At 40.9% G+C, this 27,092-nt stretch overlaps 1 protein-coding gene across 2 annotated transcripts in view; it reads left to right on the top strand.

Moving 5' to 3' along the window:
- HS6ST2 (heparan sulfate 6-O-sulfotransferase 2) overlaps window positions 1–27,092 on the top strand; it is a 283,186-nt gene that overhangs the window by 42,900 nt on the left and 213,194 nt on the right. Inside the window, exon 2 of one of the 2 annotated variants that reach the window (XM_012553261.2) lies at window positions 671–751. The exons of the other annotated variant lie outside the window; for it this stretch is intronic. Coding sequence (XP_012408715.1) covers window positions 671–751 — 81 coding nt within the window. The remainder of the gene's footprint in view (window positions 1–670; window positions 752–27,092) is intronic. 2 annotated transcript variants of the gene reach the window in all.

Below are 27,092 nucleotides of genomic sequence, written 5' to 3'. Positions count from 1 at the left end.
GACTGATTACTGGTGGGTAGGGGAGGAGGGCAGGGCCCGGGGTGGGAGAAGGCTTCTGGGAGGAACATGTTCATTCTGGGATGGTTCTGTTAATGTTGCCTCCTAAATCCTAGTACTCTCGGACCAAACTCCCTTTGCCCCACTCTAGTAATGGTTCTAAGTGTGCCCCCTCCCCAACTGTCCCCTAGCTCCGAGTCATATCCCTATTTATTTTTCAGAGGAGGGAACTGAGGCCAAAGAGAAATCAATCACGCAGCCCTAAGAGGCAGAACAAAACCCGGGTCACAGGATTTTAGAATGTCAGAGGTAATCTTATGAATTACCTAATGAAATCTGTTCATTTTAGATTGGAAAATTAAGGCCCTGGGGGGGGGGTGGGGAGAGGGAAGTGTCTTACTTAATTTTATAAGTAGAAATTATTCTATTATTATTCTAGAATAATCATTTGATCACAAGTTAGTGAGAGAAATGCTGGGGTTGGGCCAAACCCTCACCCCAGCCCAGCTCTCAGGCCTCGGTTTTGTTCTCCTTTGATTGGATGTTCAAGGCAGGTCATCCCACAAGTGCGTACCGGCCTCAGATGAGCTTGCCTTACAGTGCCGATGGTCTCTGGCTTGAAGGGGTTTGCCAGAGGCCCTGTCATGAAGCCTGCCTTCTCCTTTTATTTTAGTTGTTGTAAGAGAAAGAAAGCTCACTGTGTCTGCAGAGAACCCAGAGGAGCCTATGAGAGGCGAGGAGCAAAGAAGAGAAGGTAGGCTGGGAATTGCCTTCAAAGTACTTGTGAGACCCACTGTCTTGTAAAAGCTTTTACAACATTTGGGTTGGAGACTGGAACTCGGTTTCCTGCTGGAAGATGGGAAAATGTTTTCACTGTGCATTTGTGTCTCTCCGAAACAGTTCAATTTTCACTGCCCAATGTCGGTCTGCCCATGCATGATCAAAGCTATTGACTGTATGGGAGAAACCTGGTGAGGTTGTCACGGCATGGAATGGGGTCATGATGCATGGGGAGCTTAGAGATCTGAGGTTTCCAAACAGCCAATAGTTGCCTTTCCCATGCCTTTGAATGTCCCCTCACCCCCACTGAGCTTCCTTACCATTTGACTCCCATCCATAATGGTCTCCAGCAGCCCGATCTGTTACTTTGGGCAAACTGTTTCCCCTCTGCGGCCCTCAGTTCCCTCCTCGCAAAGATGAGGGTTTTGGATTAGCCAGTCTCTAGGTTCCTTGATGCCCTAGTGCTGATGCCATTCTGGGAGACCAGAATTTCCTGTAAGTACTTAGGAAAGGCAGGAAGTAGAGAAATGGTAAGTCACACAGGGCTTTTAGTTGGTGATTGGGGCTGGGTATGAGCATGAGTGTGTGTGTGTGTGAGTGTTGTGTGCATGTGTGTGCTTGTGTGTGTGTGTGCCAGCTGAAAGCCTGTCGAAGTTCCAGCCCCTGTTCCCTCCTGAGACAAATCTGAGCTCCTGACATCCCTCAGCCCTTAGAACAGTACTGGAGTTTCCCCCCCACGCCCTAGATACTCTTCTTTTTGGGACATTACAGAACTTAAAGCAGCAGAGACCTAGGATCGGAGAGGCAAAAACAGGAATTGTTTAAATGTAAGCTCCCTTAGCAAGGAATATGGGCATCTTTAGCAAAAATAGGCTCTTTGAGCTGATTTACTTCTCTTGTTTATTCCCTCCCAGAAATCACAGGACCAGCCAAGTTTCCATAGTAACCAATTATTGTCACAAGCCTTAGAAATGACAGAAAAAGCTTCAGCGACAAGTGAATTGTTCAGAAGAAAATTAACCTGCTGTGTGACCTTGGGCAAGCCACTGCCCCTATTTGAGCCCATTTTCTTCTCTGTCAGAGACTTACACAATGTCCAAGGTCCCTTCCAGTTCTTACTTTGTAGGAAGACCTTGGTTTCGTGGAGATGGGGAGGAAGACTCATGATGAAATTCTTGATTTCCAAATTTTTTTTAAGGAGTAGCAGAGATGCCAATGGGAATTTCCATTGTTGGTAAAAAGAGAGTTAGGGAATAACTTAATTCTTATTTTCTACTGTTTTCCTAGTTGTGTACGTAAATGATACCCTTTACCGTTTCCTTAGCAGTTGGGATATGTGACACACTTATTCCTTAAATGTCCTATTACAGAGCAAAGAGAGTTATGGGATATTCCACTTTCATTTGCTTTTGTAAAGTCAGCTCTAAGTATCAAGATCAAACCATAAAATGGAGCAATATATATATATATATATATATAAATTTGAAAAAATATTTGGCGGGAAAATGACCATCTTCAACCACAGTCAGATGGATGAGGTCACAATCTGTCCCTTGATTCATTGCCCTTTTTTTGAAACTAGCTTTAAGAGGTCATTCCCTTAACAGAACTGGCAAAAAGCTTTGCTTGAAATTTAGTTGCGTTCTTGAAAATCAGTTTAAATCAATAGTACTTACTAAAGGCACTTTCATTGTGGCTGCTTTTGTAAGGTCTACCTCTCCTCTCCAACACCTGTGTGTTTTGCACACTCTAAGCACTTTCATGTTCTGTTTGTCACATTTCAATTTTCTTAAGGGGCTAAATCCTCCTTAGCTATTTGTTGAACATGCTAAGAGTAAGAGCCACTGGATCATGATGTTAGCTTGAAGGATAAAATGCAGATTTCATAATCTGACATTTAAGGTCTTCCACAACCTGGCTCCCACTTACCCTTCTAGTCTTCCCAGTATCATTTCCTTCCATTTATTCTATCTTCTGACCAAGCTGGATAGCTTCTCTTAGTGTCTACTGCCTCCATGAATTCACAAGGGCTGTCATTCCCTTTTAAAATTTCTACCTGTGGAAATTGTTCTTTTTTCCAATCCTAGCTCAAGTGTTTTCTCTTTCATTAACTCTTCCTAGCCCTCCCTCTTATCTTATAAAAGTGATCAAAAATAACTATTTGGTTGCCCAGAGCTTTAGCTCATCTTATTATAGCTAAATGAATCCAAATCTTACTTTAAAGAATGTTTTATTGATTTTATTGATGATTAATTATTTCTTAATCACTGGCTTCTCGATGGCTACAGCCTCTTGCCAATAGAATCTTTCTCTGTAATCTATAAATTTAAGCAAAAGTCACTTTTTAAAAAAATACCTATGTCGAAAAATGTTTGCTTCATTCTTCCCCTATGATTCCTCACATCTCTTCCTAGAGGCAGAAGCCAGAATTTTATCATTGGTCCTCTACAGCTTAGCTTCTTAAAATGTGGTTCATGACCCTATGTGTGGTCTCTTAACTGAATGTGGGGATTGCAAAATTAGGATTTATTATCATGAATGTTTGATTTGTATACTTATTTTATATACCTGGGATCCCATAAAAATTTCTCAGGCAAAAAGGGATCACGTGTGGAAAAGTTTAAGAAGCCACTGTCCAAATCAGAGTTAAGTCTTTCATTGTTCATTTTCCTTTACCTTATTTTTTGATATAATATAAATTATCTTCCTGGTTCTGCTTGTTCTCTTTTGCATCATTTTATCAAAGTCTTCTCGAGTTTCTCTGAGGGCTTCACATTTATCATTTTGGTAGCTATATGAATTCAATAATTTTCCATTACATTCATATAATAGGATACGTATAGATGTACTTCAATAAATTAATGGGCACTGGTTTTCCTTCCAGTTCTTTCTAAATCTCCTTTAACAAAGAGGATCCCAGCGTAGTGCATCTCTGGTGTCAGCTCCAGATGAAGAGGTTTGGGGAGCAGGGCTCTGTTAAACCCATGATGTATCATTGGCTGCATCGGCCAGCCACATTACCGATACTCCAAACTTCTTAATCTGGGGAGCCACAAAGCAAAAATCCTCCGGGAACTTGCCCGCCCAAACAATCCCATCCTTTCTAAAGATGGAAAATGGCAATTTAAGGAACTAGCTCATTTCACTCAAAGCCTTTGGCTTTGGCCTTCAAGTGCAGACTTTGAACTAATAATAATGCGGGAGCTGCCCTGTTCTTCCCCTTCCTTCCCAGCCAGTCAATAAATTGAGCACATAAAAGTGGACACCAGTTTTGAAGCTTCTCATCTGTGGAGGGCTTAGAGGCTAAACATCTTGTTTTCTGCAACAGTTCTGCAGATTTTAAGCCATTTGGTTCACTAACCCCTTCAAGCTGAAGACAGCCTAGTAAAGACAGCTCCTTTGTATAGGAAGGAAAAAGTGAATATCATGCATCTAAGGTTATACAATTATTATGATGGGAATTTCCATCTCCTACCTCACTTAATGTAATCCTGGAAAGTGTAGACACCTCAATTGAGTCAGTCACCAGAATTTCCCTATAACCACATCATAGTATGAGGGAAAATCCTTAATTGATTTGAAAGAATCATAGGACCATTGCCATTGGATAAAAGTTGGAAGCCAAAAAATGGTGAGTTCAGCAGTGAGCCCATTCAAGTGACTGACCTAGGAGTGAAGAGTTACAGGTTTAGGCTCCTAAGAGGCAAATGCTCTTGAAGGAAGGAGGAATCTCTCTGTCTCTCTCGGTCTCTCTCTCTCTCTCTCTCTCTCTCTCTCTCTCTCTCTCTCTCTCTCTCTGTCTTTTTCTCTTGCCCTCTCTCCTTCTTCTCCCTGTCCCCTCTCTCTCCTCCTCTGACCATGCCATCAGAGAGAATTGACCAGTAGCAGATCTTCTAGGCAAAAGTGTGGTCACCCAAGACAGGAGAGCCAGAGAGAGACACGCTGAGGACAGACACAGATAGATATGGACAGGTGGCCTCCCATGAGAGGAAGTCACTTAAAGTAACGTGATTCCTTGTATCCAAAAAGTATGATGCCCAAGAACAAAGAAGAGACTTTGAGCAAGCAGGAGTTGTGAGCTTATATTTCAAACACATGTATTTGCCATGTGTATGCTTCCCTAAATGTCAGGCCACTTATCTTCTGACTTTTTCTGCATTTATGGAAGCATGCACCCCAGCTCTGAGATTAGTGCTTTGTCCCACCTGTTGTTATCACCTTAGTAAACCACTGCTAAAAGCTAATTGATTCGGGCCTGAGTGATGTTAATAGAAAACACATCAATGAAAACTTTTGAGCCCTTTAGGAAGAAGCTCAGTCTCTCTGTGATACCCTAAGAACCCCGAGGAGAAAAAGTAGTTAGCATCCACCCGGGGGTCCCCAAACTGTGTGTCTGAGTTGGGGAAGTCGCTCTAGAGCGGCTGCTACACAGTGGATCTGTTGGTCACTTTGAGTTTAGCGTTGGAGGACCTTCATTGCTAAGCTTTGTCTTTCACCGAAGGTCTGAAGTTGCCAGGGTTTTGCGTGAGAGAAGGGCCTTCACATCTACCGGTCATCCTGCCATCCGGGGGAGGGGGTGGGAGGAAGGAGGGGAAAAATTAGAACAAAAGGTTTGGCAATTGTCAATGCTGTAAAGTTACCCATGCATATAACTTATAAATAAAAAGCTATGAAAAGAGAGAAGGGCCTTCTTATTTGTAGCCTTCTCAGTAGTGAAGTAACTTTCCCTGGATCACATAGCTAGCTAGTGGCAGAGCTAGGATTTCAACCCAAGTTCACCGAGTCAAATTAAAGCACAAGGTCAAGTCCCGGGGGGGGGGGGGTCAGAGGAAAGTAAATGCAATCCATAGCTTCAGAGAGGTAAAATTCAAACGAAGAGACAACATGGAAATAACTACGTGACATGCACATTCTATAATCCATCACCGGGCATTTCTTAAGTGCCTATTTGGTGCCAGGCATGGAAAATACAAATACAACAAATGAGTGAAATGGAAGGGGAGAGGAAATGAACAAGCATTTATTTAGTAAGCACCTATACTGTGCCAGATATTGTGCTAAGCATTTTACAACTATTATCCCATTTAATCCTCACAGTAACCCTGTGAGGTAGTTGCTGTTATTATTATTATTATTATCATACAGATTTTACAGATTTTGGACAAATGAGGAAATTGAGGCAGACAGAGGTTCAAAGTGGCTTGCCCAGGGTTGATCTTTCTGACTGTAGTACCAGTGCTCTATTCACTGTGCTGTCTAATTCCTCCCCTCAAAGAGCTTAGACTTTAAAGCAGAAAACAGCAGTTGGAGCGGTCCTCCGAAAAGGTTTGCCATAGAAAATATTGCCTTTATTGTTGTGTGTTTGCTATTGAAGTAGGTATCCTTCAGGAGAACAGAGAGGTCAAGATCATAAGGTGTCTACCCTCGAAGAATTAGAATTCCAGTCAGGAGACAAATGATGAATGAATTCAGAGTACGGGAAAGATTGTGGGGTGAGGCTGAGCAGCAAAAACTTCATTGGAAAAGGATGATTCCTGAGTCTTGAGCAGGGCCCCTGTCCAGAGGCATTGTGGGAAAATCTGAATTAAACTAACGTAGTTTAACCCCACCCCTCCCCCGGCATTATTGATAATAGCAGCTCATCTCATTCCTTGTAATCAGTATCTGGTCTTAATTAAAGCCTTAGTTTTTTTTTCCATCTCTTTAGTGTGTAGATGTGATTCTGTATTAAAGTAATGTATAAAATATAAGCAAAAAAGAAAAGAAGGAAGGTGGGAAGGAAGGAAAGAACAAAGAAAGGAGGAAGAGAAGAAAGAAGGGAAGAAAGAAAGAAAAAAGAAAGAAAGGGAAAGGAAGGGAGAAGAAAGAGAGAGAGAAAGGAAGGATGGAAGGAAGAAAGAAAAAGAAAGAAAGAAAGAAAGAAAGAAAAGAGGAGAATGAATGGATGGAGGAAGGAAGGAAGGAACTAAGATAGATAGATAAGTAGATTCTTGAGTGGGAAATTGATACCACATAATCCATGCACTTGGTTGGAGGTATGAAAAGCCTCCTTCAGGCAAAACTGAAGTCAGGGATTATAAGCAGGACAGGACCAGTGACAGATCACAGCAAAGGGAGGTGACAGAAGAAATCTACAGGCACAGTAATCTGGGACTGTTTTGTGGAGGGAAAAGTAGCTGACCTGGACACCTTGCTAGCTCCTGATACACCAGTATATCATGGGGAAGCTTAGTAGTAGTGAAAATAATTCATATTAAAATTGCATTTTTCAGGGGAAGCTAGATGACAGTATAGTCACCAGCCCTGGAGTCAGGAAGATCTGAATTCAGCCTCAGACACTTAACGCTTTGTATCTGTGTGACTCTGGGCAAGTCACTTAACCCCAATTGCTTTGCCCCCCCCCAAAAAAAAATAAAAAAAATTACACTTTTCTTACAACCTTGAGAGACAGAATCAATATATGGTTTCCAGATGAGGAAATCATGTCTCTAAGAGGTGAAGTGATCCAGGATTACAGTAAATGACTGAAGTGAGATTCAAACTCGGGTCCTCTAGCTCCTAAGTTTAACACACCGTCCATTCCACTTTTTGCCATAATCTTCAGGAAAACATAAATGATGGCCCAAATGCCCCATATAAGAAGACAGGAAAACATGCGATGCATTTCTGGGATGAAAAATTGTTGACCCAAAATAGTGCCATTGCTCAAAGTGGACCAAGAAGTGGGGAGAGGCCCTTTCCTCATCTAAAAATCCACTTATATGGAATGGGCAGAAAAATGAAGCCCCACTGAATTTAATAAAGTAGGAATATTCTTAATTCTGTTTACCTGGTAAAGTTAATGAACCTATTTTAAAATAAAATAAAAAATTTCTACAAAAGCTGCTACTTTTTTTTCCCTTTGGCAGCTCTTCTCTGTGTTAATCAAAGGGACGCTCAGTAGCAGGTGAGGGGTGAGAAGACAATATTAATTTCCTAGTTAAAGTTCTGAAGCCCCAGGGAACAGTGGTGGGCTTTAAATTGAGCTCTAAGAGAGAGTATGAGGTCTTGTTTCCAGAGCTAAACTGGAGCCTGGCATGTAAAGTGAAATTTTAAAAGCTATATTACGCACAGTTTCTTGGCAATATTCTCCTCACATTAAACTGGGCTGCCTGCCCTTCAGCCTCTGTTTATTCCTTTTGGAAAGTGGATCATAGCCTTGGATAAAGAACAGTTTTCCTTTCTTGATAGTCCTTTGAATGACATGAAGAGGCCTCTTCTCCATTTGGAGGTTTTGACCTCTCCAATTGGGTTATGATGGTGTGTCATGAGCTCTTGACTCCCGTGGGTGTTGCCAACCTGCAGAGAAGCCCCCGTAGTATTATAGGTCCTTTACAGGTGAGCTGCCTCTGTAAACATTCTCTCTTTAATAGAGAGAGATTTCCTGGAGAGCTTGTCTTAGAGGAGGGATTTTTTTGTTGTTGTTGAGGCAATTGGGGTTAAGTGACTTGCCCGGGGTCACCCAGCTAGGAAATGTTAAGTGTCTGAGACTAGATCTGAACTCAGGTCTTCCTGATTTCAGGGCTGGTGCTCTATCCACTGCGCCACTTAGCTGCCCTGAGATATGTGACACCTCTCCTCTCCCACACACACAGACACACACAAAGCAACCACATGTCTATGGGTTGATTTCAGGGCCTCCATGAACTTGACTTGGGAAAATTATTTCCTTATTTTCCCAAACCTCAAGCTGAAATTTAGCATTTTCTCCAATTATTGTGAGAATATTATTGCGAGAAAGGGTCTACCCTTTCTTATAGACTACCAGACTGGTCTGAAATCCAAAGACGCAGAGGTAAGCCGAGAAGAAGGCAAGGGAGAGAGGTCATTTGCTGGTCGGAAGAGGCTGAGCAGGATAGGTGGCACACTTGGACTAGAGTGCTAATGAGAATAGAGCCATTGGTTTGACCCCCTTCTTGGAAGTTGGTTGGCAAATTAGTCTTAGGCTTAGCCAGAAGCTACACCCTTAATTCTGGGAGCCACGTTATGGATAGATACCACTGGCCACACTGGGGACTTCAGAAGGATGTGGATGGCTCCATGAAGCGAGCTCTACCACTGGAGAAGCCCATGGAGCAGGAGCCCTGCCATTGAGCTAGCACTTTGAGGTGCCTGCTGTTACTCGAGCCTCACAACAACCCTGTACGGTAAGCAGTATGGGTCCTATTGTTCATATTTTACAGAAGGAGATACTGAGGCTCGGAAGTGTTAGTGACTCGCTGGTGGTCACAGTGGTAGATTGCATATTTGAACTGGGTTTTTGACTCCAAAGCCAATATTTTCCCCCATTACACCACCATACCTCTAAGAACCCATTTCATTGTTAGAGCGCTTTTACTAGATTTGATGCTCTCTGGATCTGCAGTAAAAAGTTTATGAAATGTTTTGTTCTCTAGACTAAAGCCTGGGAAGTAGGTGATCTGTCTTAGGCTTCTGTGATCAGAGAGTTACAGCTCCAAATCCACCCCTCCCCTCATTTTATGGCTCATATGTGCCTTCCTGGAGGTTGTGTGGTCTAGGGGCCCAGAGTTGGGGATAGAAGCCAGGTCTTGTTCAAGTATTTGTTCAAGTATTTTGTTCTTACTGTGTGCTACACACTGTGCTGGGGAAAATCCGTACCCAGACAAGCAAATAAAAGTAATGTGGGGAGGTAGGGGATTGGCGAGAATGGTAGGGCACTGGGAGGAATGGAGAAGGTCTTAATGTAGGAGGTGGGAGCTGAGATGAACTCTGAAGGAAATAGGGATTCAAAGAAGTAGAAGTGAGGAGCGAGTGTATTCCAGGCTTAGAGTGGAGAGGCACAGGCACAGGAGTTGAGATGAGGTATACCGGGAAGGGGAAGCAGACCGGATCAAGAAGAGCAATTTGCCTCTAAATATGGGCCGGAACCAGATTTTGAAGGCCTTTAACCAGCAACCAGAGGAGTTTGTATTTGATCTTAGAGGGCCTAGGGAACCACAGATGCTTCTTGAGCAGCACAGTGATAGTCAGAAGCGTATTTTAGGACTATCACTTGGTAGCTGTGTGAAGGATGGATTAGAGACTGGAGGCAAAGGGAGGTTCTCGTGATCCTCTGCCTTCTTTCCTTTGAAGTGGGCTTCTCCTAACACCACCTCCTGCTGGATAACATAGTAAAAACCCGGGTTTTTACAATATTTTAAAATGACTTGGGGATCTCCTTGTGAAAAGGAAACATCTATGTGGGACATAAATTGATGGGGGGGGGGGCCACTTCTTTGTGCTTAGTATCTCACCTCCCATACTGCTGCCTATATCATTGCAATCTGCTGGAGACTACTTGTCCCCTCACTAACTCCAGCTCCCAGATTGTCCACGATTAAGTAATAAGACAAGCAGGAGACATCCCAGAGAGCTTTTCTCCCAGCAGTGGCTCCAGAAGCCCACCCACACTGTAGCACTACAAAATTTTTCTTCCATTTTCCCAATCAATGCCTTTCAGTGTGGTTCTCTGGTCCAGTAATTTTCCTGAGAGTCATAGGGGAGATCTGTGCCCCATGCTGGAAATGTCCTTCCCTCCTTCCTCCTGCCTCCCAGAATCCCTGGTTCCCTCCAAGGCTCAGCTCAAGTACTACATATTCTCTGGCCATTTTCCTTTCTTTTTGTTTCCTCAACTCTTAGCACAGCTCCTGACACCTGGAAAACGTTTGCTCTCTGCCTGGTGACCTGAATAAACTCTGTGTTATGGTAGAAATGCAGTGTGGCCATCAGCGTAGAGTTCTATGTACACAAGCCATCCTCCACTACAAAATGACCATTCAGTTGCTATTTAGTTATTCATGATCAGAAGGTAATTAGATCACAGAGTGCAGGATGGTAGACCCAGAAGGGGTCTCAGGAATCTCTCCTTTTAGGGAGAAGGCAACAGTGGACCCAAATTTCAGGATTTGAATCCAGGTCATCTTCTGGTTTCTTCCTCCTCCATAAAATGGGCTAAATAGGAGCTTTCTAGATCTAGAGCTACAGGAAGGAACCTCACAGGCCATCTAGTTCAACCATTAATTTTACAGGTGAGGAAACTGAGATGTAGAGAGGGGGAAATGACTTGCTTAAGATACTACAGGTAATATATGGTAGAGCCAGGATGATGATCTCTCAGGACCTTTCCCTCTAAATTTTTACAATCACCTGCTGGGATCTCTGTTCAAGTCTTGGTGCTACTGAGTTTTAGCTGTACAATCTCATGGTTCTCTGAAATGTTCATTCCTTTTCCACTTTCCATTGTTCATTGTTTCTCCAAGCCATTTGGGTGTAACGTTAATGTTAGTCAACATTGACATCAAAGGTTTACATTTTTGCACCCAGGGTGAGGATTGTGGGAACTGAATGTGGACCACAACATAGTATTTTCACTGTTTTTGTTGTTGTTTGCTTGCATTTTCTTTCTCATTTTTTTATTTTTGATCTGATTTTTTGGGAACAGCATGATATTTGTGGAAATATGTATAGAGGAATTGCACAGGTTCAACATATATTGGACCACTTGCTGACTGGGGTAGGAAGTGGGAAAAGGGAGGGAAAAAATTAGAACACAGGTTTTGTAGGGGTGAATGTTAAAAATTATCCATGTATATATTTTGAAAATAAAAAAGCTTTCATTAAAAAAAAAAAGCTTTACATTTTGAAACAACAATAAGAGCTCCTGTTGTTCTAGCACTCTATAGTTTACAAAGCATTTCCTTCCCAATATTCTCGTGAGCTTGGTGGTATAAGGATTCTTATTTATATTTTACTGTTGTAGAAACTGAGGCCCAGCCAATTAAATAAGGATTGCATAATTATGAAATGTCTAAACTGGGGATCCACTTAGATCTTCTGCTCTTCACTCGGGTAATATTCTGTTATTTTAATTGAATTCAGCAAACCCTTATTAAGCAGCAGATATGTGAAGTGCAGTGCATGCTCTGTTCTACCCTTATGTCATACAATACCTATTCCAACATTTCTTTATGCTTAAGTTTTTGCAAACTAGAAACAGATTTACCCTGTTCTGTGCCTGCAGAGGTGGAAGGGAGGTGGGTGGCAGGGAGATAATGCTGGGCAATTTCCCAAAGGCAATACAGCCCACTTTCTTCCTTTGCAGCCAGGGGCCCAACCCATTTTTTATCTGCAGTCTTTCTGAAATCTCTCTCTCCATATATAATGTGTGTGTTTGTAGGTATATATGCTGTTGATTCACTCAATGGACTGCCCATCTAGATGCTTGCCCTGTTTGGGGGCAATAAGCATTCTTCATCCATTTTTCTTTCCTGTGTAGATAGTTGACCTGATCTCTTCTGAGTGCTTAGAGATCTCATTGTGGAGGCTCTGCACTTTTCCAAGGTTTGCCACAATCAGCCTAGTGTCATGCACACACAGGGGCAGCCGGACAACCTCCCCATTTGTAGTAAATCCCTTTTTCATTTGGGCTTTGTGCTGGTCACATTCCTTGGCCAGTGGAAACATGTTTTGGGTGAGTAGGTTTCCCTGTTTTGTGCTTTGCTTGATTTTGATAATTAAAGGATCATTGAACAGATTGAATAAATATCTATTAAGCACTTACTATGTGCAGGGCATCCATGCTAAGCACTGGTAATTACACCCTTCACCACCCCCCCTAAAAAAAAAGAAAGAAAGAAAGAAAAGAAACAGTTCTTTCCCTTAAGGAGCTTACAGTTTACTACTGAGTTTAGTAGAAGCATGATATAATATATACAGAGGTAATACATGAGGTAATTTGAATAGAAACTAACAGTAGAGGGACATCGTGGAAGGCTTCCTATAGGAAGTGGCAACTGAATCGAGCCTTAAAGGAAGCTAAGGATCTTGGGGGGTGGGTGACATATGCAAAAGCATGTGCTTTTGGGAAATTCTTCTGGCAGCTGTGTGGAGGATGGATTGGAGGGAGAGGGAGAGATATTGGAAGCTGGAAGACCAATGAGGAGGTTATTGAGATAGCCCAGATGAAATGATGAGGGCTTGACCCAGACTTATAGCCTGTGACTGGAGAGAGGAAGGTCAGATGTAAGTGATGTTACCTAGGTTGTATTGAAAACATAGTCTCTGTGTTGGTGTGTATCTTATATGGTCTTGATATACCCAGGGAACATAGCTAATTGTGTCAGAACCTTTAAAAGTTACATTTGGCTCTACTGAGTCAAATGCTTTAAAAAAAATCACCAACAAGCAATAAAAAGGAGGGGGAGGAAGTCAAATTGGTGTTCTCAGCACCTTTCAGGCAGTTTTATGACTGAAAATGTGGTCTCCTAGAGAAATTTATTTGCCAAAGCTTGCCCTATTGCCTTTTCCTATTTTCATCAAGGATGCCCTCCATACGTGTGTGGATTACACTCATAAAGATTTGATGGAGATGAGAGTAGACATATGGTTTGGTAGTTACTGAAGTCCTTTTGATTCTCGCTTCTCCCCCACCCCATTTTTTGGGGTAATGATACCAATTGTGAAAAATCTATTTGGATACCTGATTGTGATGAGGAGGTGACCGTGGTTTCTTGAAGCATGTGCCTGAGGAGCTCAGGCTTTGACAGGGTAGATGTCAGAATTTTCTAAAACAGGGAAGATCCTGATAGATGAGCTTCCAGTTCTGGGCAAGGTTCTAGAGTGTATTGTCAAAAGGATGGTCTAGTGGTGATTACTGGGATTAAATATGACTTCATAGGATCATAGATATGGAGATGAAATGGGCCTTAGAGATCAGAAACAGCTTATTTCTTCCCTACCATCCCCAACGTTACTATGTTGGTACATCTAGAGATAAATAGCTAAGTCTTGATTGGTGCGAATAATAGATCAGAAGTGGCCATGTATGTATTTGAATTCACACTATTTGAAGTTAATAATTAAATGAAGTTTGGTGATTGGTCCCAGCTCAATGGAAATATGCAGTACAAATCTGAATATAATGCTATCACTTCAGGGGATTCATTATTTCTACTAATCAGGACCCCGTTTATCTAGATCGTATGTTCATAGCTTTAGAAATCGACAGGACCTTAGACATCACATAGCCCAGTGCTTGGCAAACTTCAGGGACTGGATTTGTACAGCCTATAAATTAAGCATGGTTTTTCCATTTTTAAAAGCATTTTTAACTCGTGGGCCATACAATGAAGGCAGCAGGCAGCTAATTTTAGCAAAGTATTTGACCCGATCTTTCATGCTGCTCTTTTGAAAAAGATGGAAGGACATGAACTAGATGGTACTCGTAGGTGGGTTCAGAACTGGTTGAATGACCAGGGACAAAGAGTCATCATTAATGGGTAGGTAGAGACTTGGAAGAAGGTCTGTAGTGGAGCACCCCAGGGATCTGTTCTTGGCCAAGTGTTGTTTTAATATTTTTTTTAATCGGTGACCTTTGGATAAAGATTTAATTTACGCCTTTTATCCATTTGCATCTGGCAAGTACTCATCGAGCCTTTGTTTGACCTGTGCTGACTGCTGGGAGGGATAGCTAACATGCTGGAAGACAGAGTCCGGATCCAAAAAGATCACAACAGGCTAAATATTTGTTGAGCCAAACCTTTATTTTATAGGTTTTTGGTAGCAGAACCCAACGAGATGAGATTTAGTAGGCACAAATGTTAAATCTTAACCTTGTATTAAAAAATTGAATATATATATATAGATAGATATAGATGTATAGATCTCTCTCTCTAGATATATATGTGTATGTATATATGTATTATGTATATAATATATATGTATATAATGTCTATATAATACACACATACATATATATATATATAATACACACATACATATACATATATACATATATGTATATGTATGTATGTATATATGTGTGTGTGAAATGGGGAAAGCATGGCTGAGATAATATTTTTCCCTGAAAATACGTATGGACATTTTGGTGTCTTGTAAGCACAAGTGTGCTCTGGCCAATAATAGTGCCGTATTGATGGAGGCTTGGTGTCTGCAATGAAGAGAAAGTAATAGCCCCATCATACTCTGGTCTGCTCAGATCCCACTCTTGCTGCCTCTTAAGTTCCAGGTTGTCTTGCTTCCCATCCACTCTGTCCCCATCCACACTGAGGGAAGAACTATTAGTCACCCCCTGTATGTCTTACCCTTTGTAGGGAAGGCCAAATGTAATCTGTGGCTGGTTGGTATTTATCCCTTGGACCAAAGGTGTTTAAGCCTCAAATTGGACATTCAAAGAGAAAGGAAATTCTGAATGTCAGCACAACCTGTCAGCCATTTTGGAATCATCTCCCCATCATTCCCTGAGCCCCCTGCCTCCCTTTTGTCTTTCTAAGAAACAAGGAGATCTCGTTTAAAGCTCTAAGAGCCCAAGGCACAGCTGAAAGCATAATAAGAAGAAGAATGGAGCCAGCATGACAGTGGTGACTTTGACCAAGTTCTTCTAAATCTTAGTAGGAAGATTTATGGGTATTTTTGTTCATGCTTTCATTGGAATTCGTTCAGGAAATGCAACATGTCTGCTCTGTTCCATGTGTGACATTATGGTAAATATGAAACAAAATAGGATAGCACAAATGCTCTTTGTCTTTATTGATTCTAGAACCTGCTTGAAGAGTTGAGGCATATATGTGTGAAAAGCTAAAAAAGTATTTCGGGGTACCCTTCCTGTCATTTTAAGTATGGCACTTTTTGAAAGGCCCCAAGATTCCTTGGGGTATCGTTGGCAGTCATCTGTATGGCTCAGGTTTTCTCCCTGGAGCATTAGAAATTTGCCCATGTCTCTCTAAGAACTTTTAATTCTTTTGCAAGGATTCAGACTAGTAAGATATTGAATATAAGGTAGATTTTTATTTCCTCTTGTAGAAGGTCTTCTGACTTGCCTCTCAATATTTTTCATGCTACAACAAAATAAAGGGTTGGGACAGGAGTGGGACAGCCCTGGAAGACTTGGTTATGTCTCCCCACCATATGGAGGGAAAAGAGGGTCTGTGGTTTTGACATGGGGGGGTTAGTTTTTAGTTTCTCCTCTGTCACCACTCTGCTGGCTCCGTTTGTCCTTGTTCTTTGTCTTTTTAGAAGATATCTTTACTGCTTTATGACTGGGCCAAATGGCTTGATCTTCTTTTTATTTTGTTTGCTTTTTGTTGTTGTTTTCAAGGCAATTGGGGTTAAGTGACTTGGCCAGTCACACAGCTAGTAAGTGTTAAGTATTTGAGACTGCATTTGAACTCGGCTCTTCCTGACCCCAAGGCTAGTGCTTTATCCCCTATAGCCCCACCTAACTGCCCTAAGATGTCTTGATCTTGTTCCATGACACTGATGACTAGTTTCTAAGTCCAGACATATACTTATCTTTCAGTTGAGTTCCAACCCCTGATGCTAGACGGGGTTTACCTCGGGGGGTCTCTGTAACGTATGCTTCCATCCAGGTTTTCTCCTAGGAACATCACCATCTGGCTTATTGTCGCTAACAACTTTTAGCTCGCATGTAAGAATTCAGGCTAACGTTGGATCTAGGGAGAATGAGTTCCTACCCGTGAATCTAAAGAGACTTTTCCTCAGTGGTATCAAACTACTCTCTTTTCTAGTCAGCCTGGTCTCACATCCCCCTGGACCTATTGTCATCCCCACAATTCGTAGTTTCACTGAAGGGATAGGTTCGTGTTGTTTCTTGGTCTGTGTGGTTCACTATTGTTCCGGTTCTTGGGACCATTCAATCCACAGACCTTTCTGTAAGAGGCTAGCTAATCTCTATTTCCTTTCCCACATTCTCTTACTGGGGTTCTGGATCCTTTTCCTCCCTCTGTATTATTCCTTCTTTTTCTATGTCTGGCACCAGCCCTTAGGAAATATGGTTCTCTAAGGAGACCTAGGATTTGTGAATGTTTTGTAAATTGGTAGTTGTATTTCAGTATACTTGGTTTTCATATGTACTCTTATGTGTTTTCTTGTTTGCATTTGAAAACATTTTTCTCCGAGTAGATGTCCATCAATTGGAGAATGGCTGAATAAATTGTGATATATGAATATTATTGTTCAGTAAGAAATTCAGAAAGGCCTGGAGAGACTTACATGAACTGATGCTAAGTGAAATGAGCAGGACCAGGAGATCATTATATACTTCAGCAACAATACTATATGATGATCAATTCTGATGGACGTGGCTGTCTTCAGCAGTGAGATGAACCATATCAATTCCAATAGAGCAGTAATGAACTGAACCAGCTATGTCCAGGGAAAAAACTCTGGGAGATGACTAGGAACCATTACACTGAATTCCCAATCTCTCTATTTTTGTCCACCTGCATTTTTGATTTCCTTCACAGGCTAATTGTACACTATTTCAGAATCTGATTCTTTTTGTAAAGCAAAATAATGGTTTGGACATGTATACTTATTGTGTATTTAATTTATACTTTAACATATTTAACATGTATTGGTCATCCTGCCATCTAGGGAAGGGGGTAGGAGGAAGGAGAGGAAAAATTGGAACAAAAGGTTTGGCAATTGTCAATGCTGTAAAATTACCCATGCATATAACTTGTAAATAAAAAGCTATTAAACAAATAAAAATTTTTTTAAAAAATTTTCTGCGAAGGGGTCCATAGGTTTCACCAGATTGTTAAAAGAGGTCTAGGACATAAAAAAGGAGTAAGAAGCTCTTTATGAAAGGGATGCATGAATATGCAGGATTCTTTAGGTTTGTATGTAAGTTGGGTTTCCTGTAGGTATCTACTGTAGGTCTACAGTCTACAGTATCTTTCCTGTAGGTATCTATAATCTACAGTATCTATAGTCTAGTCTGTGTCTATGTTCCTTCTTTTTTTGTCATCTTTGGAGGGGGATTTTCCTGAAGATAGTGTGTGTGCAGACTATTATTTTGGCCTGGGCAAGTTACTTCACACCATTTGCTCATCTGTAAAATAAGAGAAGAAAATGGCAAACTAATCCAGAACCTTTGCCAAGAAAACCCCAGGGAGGTCGTGATGAGTTGGATGTGACTGAAATGACTGAACAACCAAAAAAAGGAGATAATAGTTTCGGTGATAGACTCACATGTAGGGTGTGATTTTCAGTTCTTGGAAGCCACATTTTATAAAGGACGATTGATGATAAATTGGAGAGATTCCAGAGATGGGCTACAATGATGATCAAGGGCCTTGATCAAGATCATACTATCTGAGGGCTTTTTGAAGGGACCAGAAAGATGTTCATTTTTGAGAAGGTACGGTGGCATATGAAAGTCTTCTTCAAATATCTAGAGTTATTTTAGAGATAACCCATTAGAAGGACTAGACTTAGTTTTGTGTAGCCCCAGAGGTTAGAACTAAGAGTAGTGTGATGAAAGTTCCAGAGGAATGGATTTAGGTTTGATGTCGAGGGGAAAAAAACATCTGTAACCATGGGAAGTGGTTAGTCTGCCTTTGGAAGTGTAGAGGGTTTCCCATCACCAGGGGTCTTCAAGCAGAGAGAGGTTGGATGGCCCTTTGTCCGGGATGTTGGAAAGGGGAGATCTTTTCCGATAGGGATTGAACAGCGTTCCCTTCTTCCCTCTGAGATCCCATGATTCTGGTCTCTGCTTCTCTATTTGTCTGCAACCCCTTCTCATGGCTATGGGGCAGGGTTTTGGAATACCCATTCTCTACCCATCTCTACTTGTCTGTCACTGATATATAATAAGCTATTCAGAGCACCTGTAAATAAGTTTCGTATATCATCTGTTCAAAGGGAACACCATAGAAACCATAGAATTAAAAAACTGCATTTCCTTTCATTTCTTTTCAAGGAATAAAAATCTATTTCCCTTCCCTCCTACTCCCTGCCCTGAACAAAGAAAGGAAAAACAAAACTTGTAACAGATAGGAATTGTAGGGTTTTAGAGCTGAAAGGAGGCCTTGAAGATTATCTAGTTGAACCCTCCCCTGATTTTTCCAGTGAGGAAAGAGACACTTGGGGAGATGAGATGACTCATTCAGCTAGCGAGTGGTGGGGCTGCTTCTTGAACCCAAGTCTTCAGATTCCCAATGCAGGGTTTCTTTTCTCCTGGGCTTCTTCTCCAGCACATGATCTAAACAGCATTTCACTCTTCAGGGAGGCCCCTGTTAGTCAGATACTTTTTGTGCTTCTCTCTGTCCAGCCATTGAGGATAATGCATCAAGAGAATTTGACAGGTAGTTTCTCATTAAGGCAGAGGGAAAATATGATGTGTCGTCATCCTAGAAGGTAAAACTTCCTTTAGAGCTGATGTATGGTGGTTAGCATTAGCCCCTATCAAGATTGTATGGGTGGAAGTGCTCCCACCCTTAGGTCGTTCCACAGCTGGATTTGGAAGATTGGGCTGATACCAGCATTTTCAATTGTTCTACTTGCCAGTTTTCTTCTTGGAGTCTTAGATAGCTACAGCTTCTGGCCTCACATACACTGTATTTATTCTAATAACTTTCCCTCACCCTAGCAGCCTCCTTCTTCAGTTGGAGATTAAAAAAATGTTTTCTGTATATTTTTCCCCTCCTTTTTTTTAACCTTTTGATACTTTGAAGCAGCCCCAATGACCTAGAAAGGCAAAGAACAACAGACTCAGCCTTTGGAGACCTTGTTTTATAATAGCTAAGAGACCTTTAATTTTTCTCTGCCTTTGTTTCCTCCACTGTAAAATAGGGATCATTGTTCTCTGCCTTCCTTCTTTCCTTTATCTATTGAATACAACAAGTATTCATTAAGTATTTTCCAAGTCCTGTGGATACAAAGTGAGACAGTTCTTGCCCAGAAAGAGTTATGACTATAACAACATTAATAATAAAGGAATAAGCATTTATATGGAGCCTACTATGTGCTGGGCATTGTGCTAAGCCTCCTCCCCCCCTTTTTTTTTTTTTAACAAATATCTCATTTGATCCTCATAATAACCTTGGGAGGTGATTGCTATCATCTCCATTTTACATTGGAGGAAACTGAGGCAAACAGAGGTTAAGCAATTTGCTTAAAGCCACATAGCTAATAAGTATCTGAGGGTAGATTCTAATTGAGGAGTTCCTTACTCGCACCCAGAGCTCAATCAACCTAGGTACTTTCTATAAAAGACAGAATATATATACATAGCCTCAAAGCTCAAGATTACTATAGAAACGTGTCTGATCTTGAGGGCTGGCTCCTTGGTTTGTTACACTAGATCTCTATAAATGTAAGTAAAAGAGACTTCTTGGAACCTGTACAAGCCATCATGCAACTATTAGACATAGGAATACCTTAAAGAAAATGAATAAAATGCAAAGGTCTAAGAGGAACTCATAAACAAATAGAGAAAATGTACAAAAGGATTGACCAGAATTTATAAATGCAATCCAACTGTCTGTCCTCTCCAGCAGGTCCCATATAGTGTGCTACAAAGCCATCTAGGCCTCAGCCCTGGAAACTTGTAATATTGCTTTCTGTTTTGGTATCCTTCTGGAAGGGAAACATGGCTTAGAACTACTAGACGGGCAACGCCAATAACTTTCTTTAGAGATAAGATGGGATCCTCAGACCCTTGTATTTAGGTTTGCTGGTGAGGAATTGGGGTGACACCATGAGCCAGGTGCTGCCAAAGAAATGCTTCCTCTCTGACTAGAAGATTAGAAAATGGAATCATACTGCTGAGAGATCTTCCTCTGGCCGGGAGGCCAAGGTTCCAGAATTCTTTAATGTGGGGTGGCCCAGAGAGGCAACTCTCAGGAATGTCTCCAGACAGTCGGTGTTTAGGAACTCACATTCAGGCCATTGGGTGATTGGGCATGTGCCCCTCTGCCACAAGGTAGCCATCATAGCTCAGGGTTTCATCACCCTTGGCTTCATAATAAGGATTCCTTCAGAAGAAAGATAGATGGAGGGAAAAAGCTCTTATCTCATGATAAAGAGCTGTTGACCCAAGGGTTGGCTCTTTTTATAAAAGTCTATCATTCTATGACTTAACAAGTGAGACGACTCAGTGTTATATCCTACGAGACAGTAGGAGGCCATTGAAGACTATTGTATGAAGGAAGGTGTGTAACACCATCAAATTTGTGTTTGAAGTAGTTTAATTTGGCAATTAATTTGGCAGGGTGACCAACTAAGAGCTACTACAATAAAACAGTGGTGAGACTTTGCGTTAGGGTAGAAGCTGAGAGAAGGGGATAAATATGAGAGACATTCTGGAGATATAATAACAAGATTTGACAGTTATAGAATGTGAGAGTTAAAGGAAGAGTCATAGATTGACTTTAAGGTGGTGAATTTAGGGAACCAGAAGGATGGTATCACCTTCAATCGAAATACTAAAGTTTAGAGGGAAGAATAGATATTTGGAGACTGTGAGGTTGAGTTTATGTATGTCGAGGTAGAGATGCTCATGAAACATCTAGGTAGAGATGAGTAATCCAGAACTGAGAGTTCAGGAGACAAGTGAATCTGTCGATTCATGAATCATTTTCCTAGAGGAAAGTGAACCCAGGAGAGCTATGAGATCATCAAATGAGGCAATCTCAGAACCATAGTTTCCAAGACTTGAAAGGGACTTTAGAGACTTTAGTCCAACCTATACTTGAACAAGTATCCTTTCCATAACATCTCTATGATATTCTAGCCTCCTATTGAGTTATTTCAGTGCTAGGGGAACTCAATATTGCATCTGTTCAGGATGTCAGTGTGCTATGATAACTATTCCTGGTTAGGTTTGGTTATTCATCTAACATTTATCAAGACCCTACTGTGTGTAAGACACAGAGACGGGCAGTTCTAGGGAATATAAAGACCCTGGGTTAGAATGCTGAGACACTTGACCTCTGAACTAGAAACTTAAGCATAAATGCCATTCTTCAAATTAACAGGCCTTGAGAACATTAGAAAATATACCCAGAAAACCAGACATCTCAGACCATGATATTAAGAGAATATTGGCTTGATTTATGGAAACACAAACTGTCAAAAATGGACAGAATAGCAGAGGTCATTGATTCTGATGGGGACCTGATTAAGACTCTCCCTCTACGATGTGCCCATCACATAAGCTAGCCAGCCTGTGCCTTTCCCTCCAGTGAAGGAAAGCCCACTCCCTCCTAAGATAGCTGATTCAATTTTTGGATAGTTTCTCACTTTCAGGAATTTTTTTCTTTCATAAAGCTAGAATCTGCCTTTTTGTTACTTTGGACCACTGTTATAGTTCTGTGTTCAGGGTCCAACCAGAAGTGTATTCTTTCCCATAAGATAGTCCTTCAAAAACTTGATGACAAGTATCATATCTCTTTTTATCTTTCCTTGCTTTGGTTAAACATCCCTGGTTCTTTATCTAATCATCACATGGTATGATCTCAAGGCCTTATATACATCAGCATGATGTAGCAAGAAAAAATAACATAGGCTTGGAGAGGCAAGGATTTCCCTCTGCTGCTTACTATCTATGTGACCCTCAGCAAGTAACTTAACTCTGTATAATGAGAGATTTGACTTGGATCACCTCTAAAATCCCCTTTATCTCTAAATCCTATAATTAAATTCCTATGATCATTCATTATATGCTTCCTATTTAGTTTATCAGCATTTTATTTAAAATGTGGTGCCCAAATTGGAAATATATACAAATGTTTGACAATAATATGTCTAGTTATCTCAATCTGGGATGTGGGATGTTAGCCTCAGAGGACATGGTGCTAGTAAAATGACGAGACGTATTCCCTCCCATTTCTCTAGCAAATCTGCATTCTAACCAAGGAATTCTCTTTATTTATTTATTTATTTTTGTGAGGCAGAGTGAAGTGACTTGTCTAGGGTCACACAGCTAATAAAGTGTTAAGTATCTCAGTCCATATTTGAACTCGGGTCCTCTTGACTTCAAGGTCAAAGCTGCCCCCTGACTAAGAAATTATCATATAGATTCAGCATTATCAAAGTGAAAAGGTTTGGAGACAGCCTCATATCATTCATAAGAAAAGGGTCACAGGAACATTAAAAACAGTAAACTCAAGTGGATGCAAAACACAGATTAATAAAAGAACTCTTTGAATGGTTGAATGGAGTGGGTGGTTTAGGAAACCTTGAGCAGAATGGCTTTGTCATCTCTTGAGTTATATTCAAATATTTGTATAGTTCAGTCAGAACTGGGAGAAGGATATTCATACTTTTTCAGGGTCGGGTATAGATAGGTTCTTTGGGTTGGGATTTAGGCCCCTTAAGCTCTCTCCTATTGTCACAAGTGAGTTGCATTAGCACATTGTCATTCTGGAATCCAAACTCACCTTGGGATGTAACATAGTCTTGAAACATTTAAATTGTTCAGACCAACTCCCTCATTATATAAAAAGACTAAGACCTAGAGATAGGATACTCCTTACCCACGTGTACATAGATACTTAGTGGCAAAGTCTAAGGCCTAGAGCCAGGAGACTCCTTACCCACGTGCACATAGCTGCTTAGTAGCAAAGTCAGAATGGAGAACTCGTGTCAGTGTTGAGTCAGCTCACCATCCAATGTTCTCCCCTCTGCCCGAAAATATAGGTCTTTCATTGTGGGCAGAAGTAGAAATTTCAAATTTTGTGTTGTCCTGGGGCAGAATGTATTCCTGGGTAATTATTTATGCTGATGCTTTGGTTATGAAGTATTACAGGTATTATCTCCAATGTAGATGTTCAGGGACTTGAAAATGAATTATTTCAAGTTCAGAGAGTCATTGTTTCTTCTTGGCCCTGAGAATAGTTTGAACTCTAGAGATCTTTGAGCTTGAGGGGTAACTTGACTTATACCTAGAGATTTTGAAAACGATGCAGCTTGTGAAAGAACAGACTAAGAGGAAAGAACTGGAGCTGGGACTGGGCAGCAGTGACATATGGAGGAGATGGTGTCCTTTCTCTGACTCAGGACTTAATGAGTTGAGACAGAGAAATGGCTCAGAAGCAATGAGTAGAGGAGAAAAATGGGAGAAAGGGAGAAAAAAAGAAAGGGAAGAAGCAGGGAGGGGGAGAATAAGAGAGAGGGGGGAAGAGGAAGGAAGGAAGGAAGGAAGGAAGGAAGGAAGGAAGGAAGGAAGGAAGGAAGGAAGGAAGGAAGGAAAGAAGGAAGAAATTATTTCTTTATTGGATTCCTAGAACCTTCTTTGGTGTATAAAACTACTAGTTGTAATGGCCTTTTAAAGGACTAAAGAGTGTTTCAGAAATTCCTCAACTTCCCTCCTTCATGTCCAATAACAGGTGCTATTAGATATTCTTCTTGCTTCTTTTAGCTAAATGTCTCCCATGTTCTGATTTCACTTCATGTATAAAGAGCCCCGGAACTGGTGAAAGGATCTTGTATATTTATTCTCTGATGAATAAAGGGGAATGGAAGAAACCATAGGTTGCCTGGAAATAAACAAAATTTAAATTCTGACAGAGACCCAAACCTGTGTCCAAATCTTAGGAATTTTTCTAATTGGGTGCTGTGAAGTATTAAGATTGTATAATGACTTTTCATCATATATCAGCTCTATACAATAGCAGAGAAAGGGACCATAAGAAGCTGAGGACCATCATTTTCCTCCTATATTAAAAGAATCCTAATTGTTACAGCATTGTGTGGCTGATTAAATCTCTAGAGAAGGGGAGGGTCTGAGAGGGCATTGATCCAAGAAAAGATCACATCCTCCAGAGAGGAGAAGTTGAGACTTTGAAACAATTGGACTTCTCTGCTTTCCAGGAGGAAGGAGGTAGCAGCAAAGATCAAGTACTGCTGGCCAACTCTACCCTTCACAGTGACACCTACTGGTATAAATAAAGAAACGGGCTTTAAGAGAAGGGGATCATACAGGTAGTAAGGGAAGTGTATCATACAGCTAGTAAGGGACTGAGTTGAGATTTGAACCTGACTTCAAGCCCAAAGGGATTCAGATCAGCTAAAAAATATTATTTGATCTGTTGCCAAGGCCTGTCAAGTTCACCTTGGCAACATCTCTTAAATATGTCCCCTTCTCTCCTCTGAAATGGTCCCCACCCTAGTGCTGGCCCTTCTCATGCGATACCAAGACTATTGAAGTAGCCAGTTGGTGGATCTGTGTGCCTCGGCTTTCCCCACTCAAATGTACCACTAAAGTGATTTTCTAAAGCACAGGTTCAACCACATTACACCCCCTTCTCAATAAATTCTAGTGGCTCCCGTTTGCCCCCAGGATCAAATACAAAATGCTCTGGTTAGCATTCAAAGCCTTCATAGTCTTGCTTCCTACTTTTCCAGTTTTATTCCCTGTGTCTTACTCTTCTAACACATACTCTTGTGAACCATTGACACTTCCGATTGTTCCAGGAGCAAGACGTTCCATCTCTCTGCTCTAGTTGCATCTCTGGAATTCACCTACTGATCTCCTTAGTTTCATGTTCCAACTAAAATCTTATTTTATGCACAAAGCCTTTCCCAATCCCACTTAATTCTAGTGCCTTCCCCAGGTTAATTATTTCCGAATTTATTTAGACCCCTTTCATTTTCACTTGCATGATTCTAAGAGGGAAGTTTGGGACTTGAGGTCAGATTCTTTTTTTTATTTCTTTTACTTGTATGGCTTCAGACAGTTTGCTTCCTCTTTCCCTGCACCTTAGTTTCCTTCTTTGTAAAACAGAATTAAACTAGAAGGCATCTTCCAACTTCTTTTTGTTAAGAAATCAGCCAAAGACTCTTTTCTTTGTGTTATTGGGATAAAGAATTGTAAGACAAATTGACTCACAAAATTACTTATTTGTGTGTACCTTTGTGATGGAAACGCTGAAGTTCTATTCCTGGCTCAGCTATTTATTACCTACAGAAAAATCATTTAAACTCTCAGGGTCTCAGTATCCTCATCTGTAATAATGAGGAGGGATGCTTAAATCTTCCAAGGGGCCTTCCAGCTTTAAATCTTATCATTTTCCATCCATCACCATAACTTAGCATACTATTATGAACTCCTTGAGGATAGATGCTATTTTGTGTTTCTTTTTGTATTTCTAATGCTTAGCATAGTGCCTGGCACATAGGAGGACATGTTTATTGTGTTAAAACAAGTTAAATTAAAATTAAAAATACATGTTGATTGGCTGTCAGTTGTTCAGAGGTGGATGAGGTATAATGCTGAACTTGGAGGTGGGAATACTGAAATTTCTCTCCTACTAGCTCTGTGACCATGGGCAAGTCACTTAATCATGCTGAGTCTAATACCATGCAGGGTTTTTGTAAGGCTTAAATGATTTCACATATGTAAAACATCATGCAATTTTAGAGGGCTATATGCACCTATCCTTTTAATTTATACTAATACCCAAAGTCTCCTTCAGTGGAATCATCAGTCTGATTTATCATCTTCCAACAGATCACTATTAACTAGCTCGTTCTGCTGTATGTGAGCTGTTTGTGGTTCTGGCTGTGTGCTTTGTCTGGTCTACCTGGTGGCTCTTTGTAGCGTCTGGGATTCCAGTCTCCGACCTGTGGAGTTCATCTGTTATCTTGACGTGAAGCAGCAGATCTGGCCCATCTCCTCTTGTAATACAGGTGATTTATGATGCCATCAGTCACCCTAGTTCACTGCCTTATTTCTTCATTTGGTATCAGGTCCTATAAGGAAGCATTGCATATCTTTCTTCCTCTTGCTCTTCATCTCGTTAATAACTTGTTCTTATCTGTGATGAGTGGAGAGGACCAGCATTCTGTAGTCTGGAAGGAAGCACTGTGCAACACAATAGTTTTCTTTCTCTTTTAATCAGAAACGCTCAATCCAGCAAACAAAGTGTTTATCTTGTCACAGCTTGCCTGAGTCATCTCCTTTCTATTTTGACCTCAGAAGAATTACAATTATAGGTAACCGCTGGGTTAATTAAAATATTCATGATAGTTACAAACAGGCATAATACCCTTAATTTCTTAGACATAAGACATGGTTTAAAAGATGAGATTGATGTCGGTCCTCATTGTTGGGATAAGAAGTAGATATGCAACAAATCGACATTTTTTTTTAGGGGGAAAGGCAATTGGGATTAAGTGACTTGCTCAGGGTCACATAGCTGGTAACTGTTAAGTGTACTGAAAATATAACAAGTTCTTTTTTTTTAAAACTTTATATTTTCAAAACATATGCACGGATAATTTTTCAACCTTGACCCTTATAAAACCTTGTGTTTTAAATTTTCCCCTCCTTCCCCCACCCCCTCCTCTAGATGGCAGGTAATCCAATATATAAAAATATAACAAGTTCTAAAAAAAAGATATCATTGAGGATATATGTGACCAGAAAAGGAGGTGGTTTGTTTGTTTAGCTAGAAGGAGAGATTGCAGGTGCATTGCCCTAATGTTATCCCAATATCTAGAAAATAGCG

Source organism: Sarcophilus harrisii, chromosome X, assembly GCF_902635505.1.
Source record: "Sarcophilus harrisii chromosome X, mSarHar1.11, whole genome shotgun sequence".
Classification (NCBI taxonomy): domain Eukaryota; kingdom Metazoa; phylum Chordata; class Mammalia; order Dasyuromorphia; family Dasyuridae; genus Sarcophilus; species Sarcophilus harrisii.
This window is presented reverse-complemented; position numbering and strand designations above follow the sequence as displayed.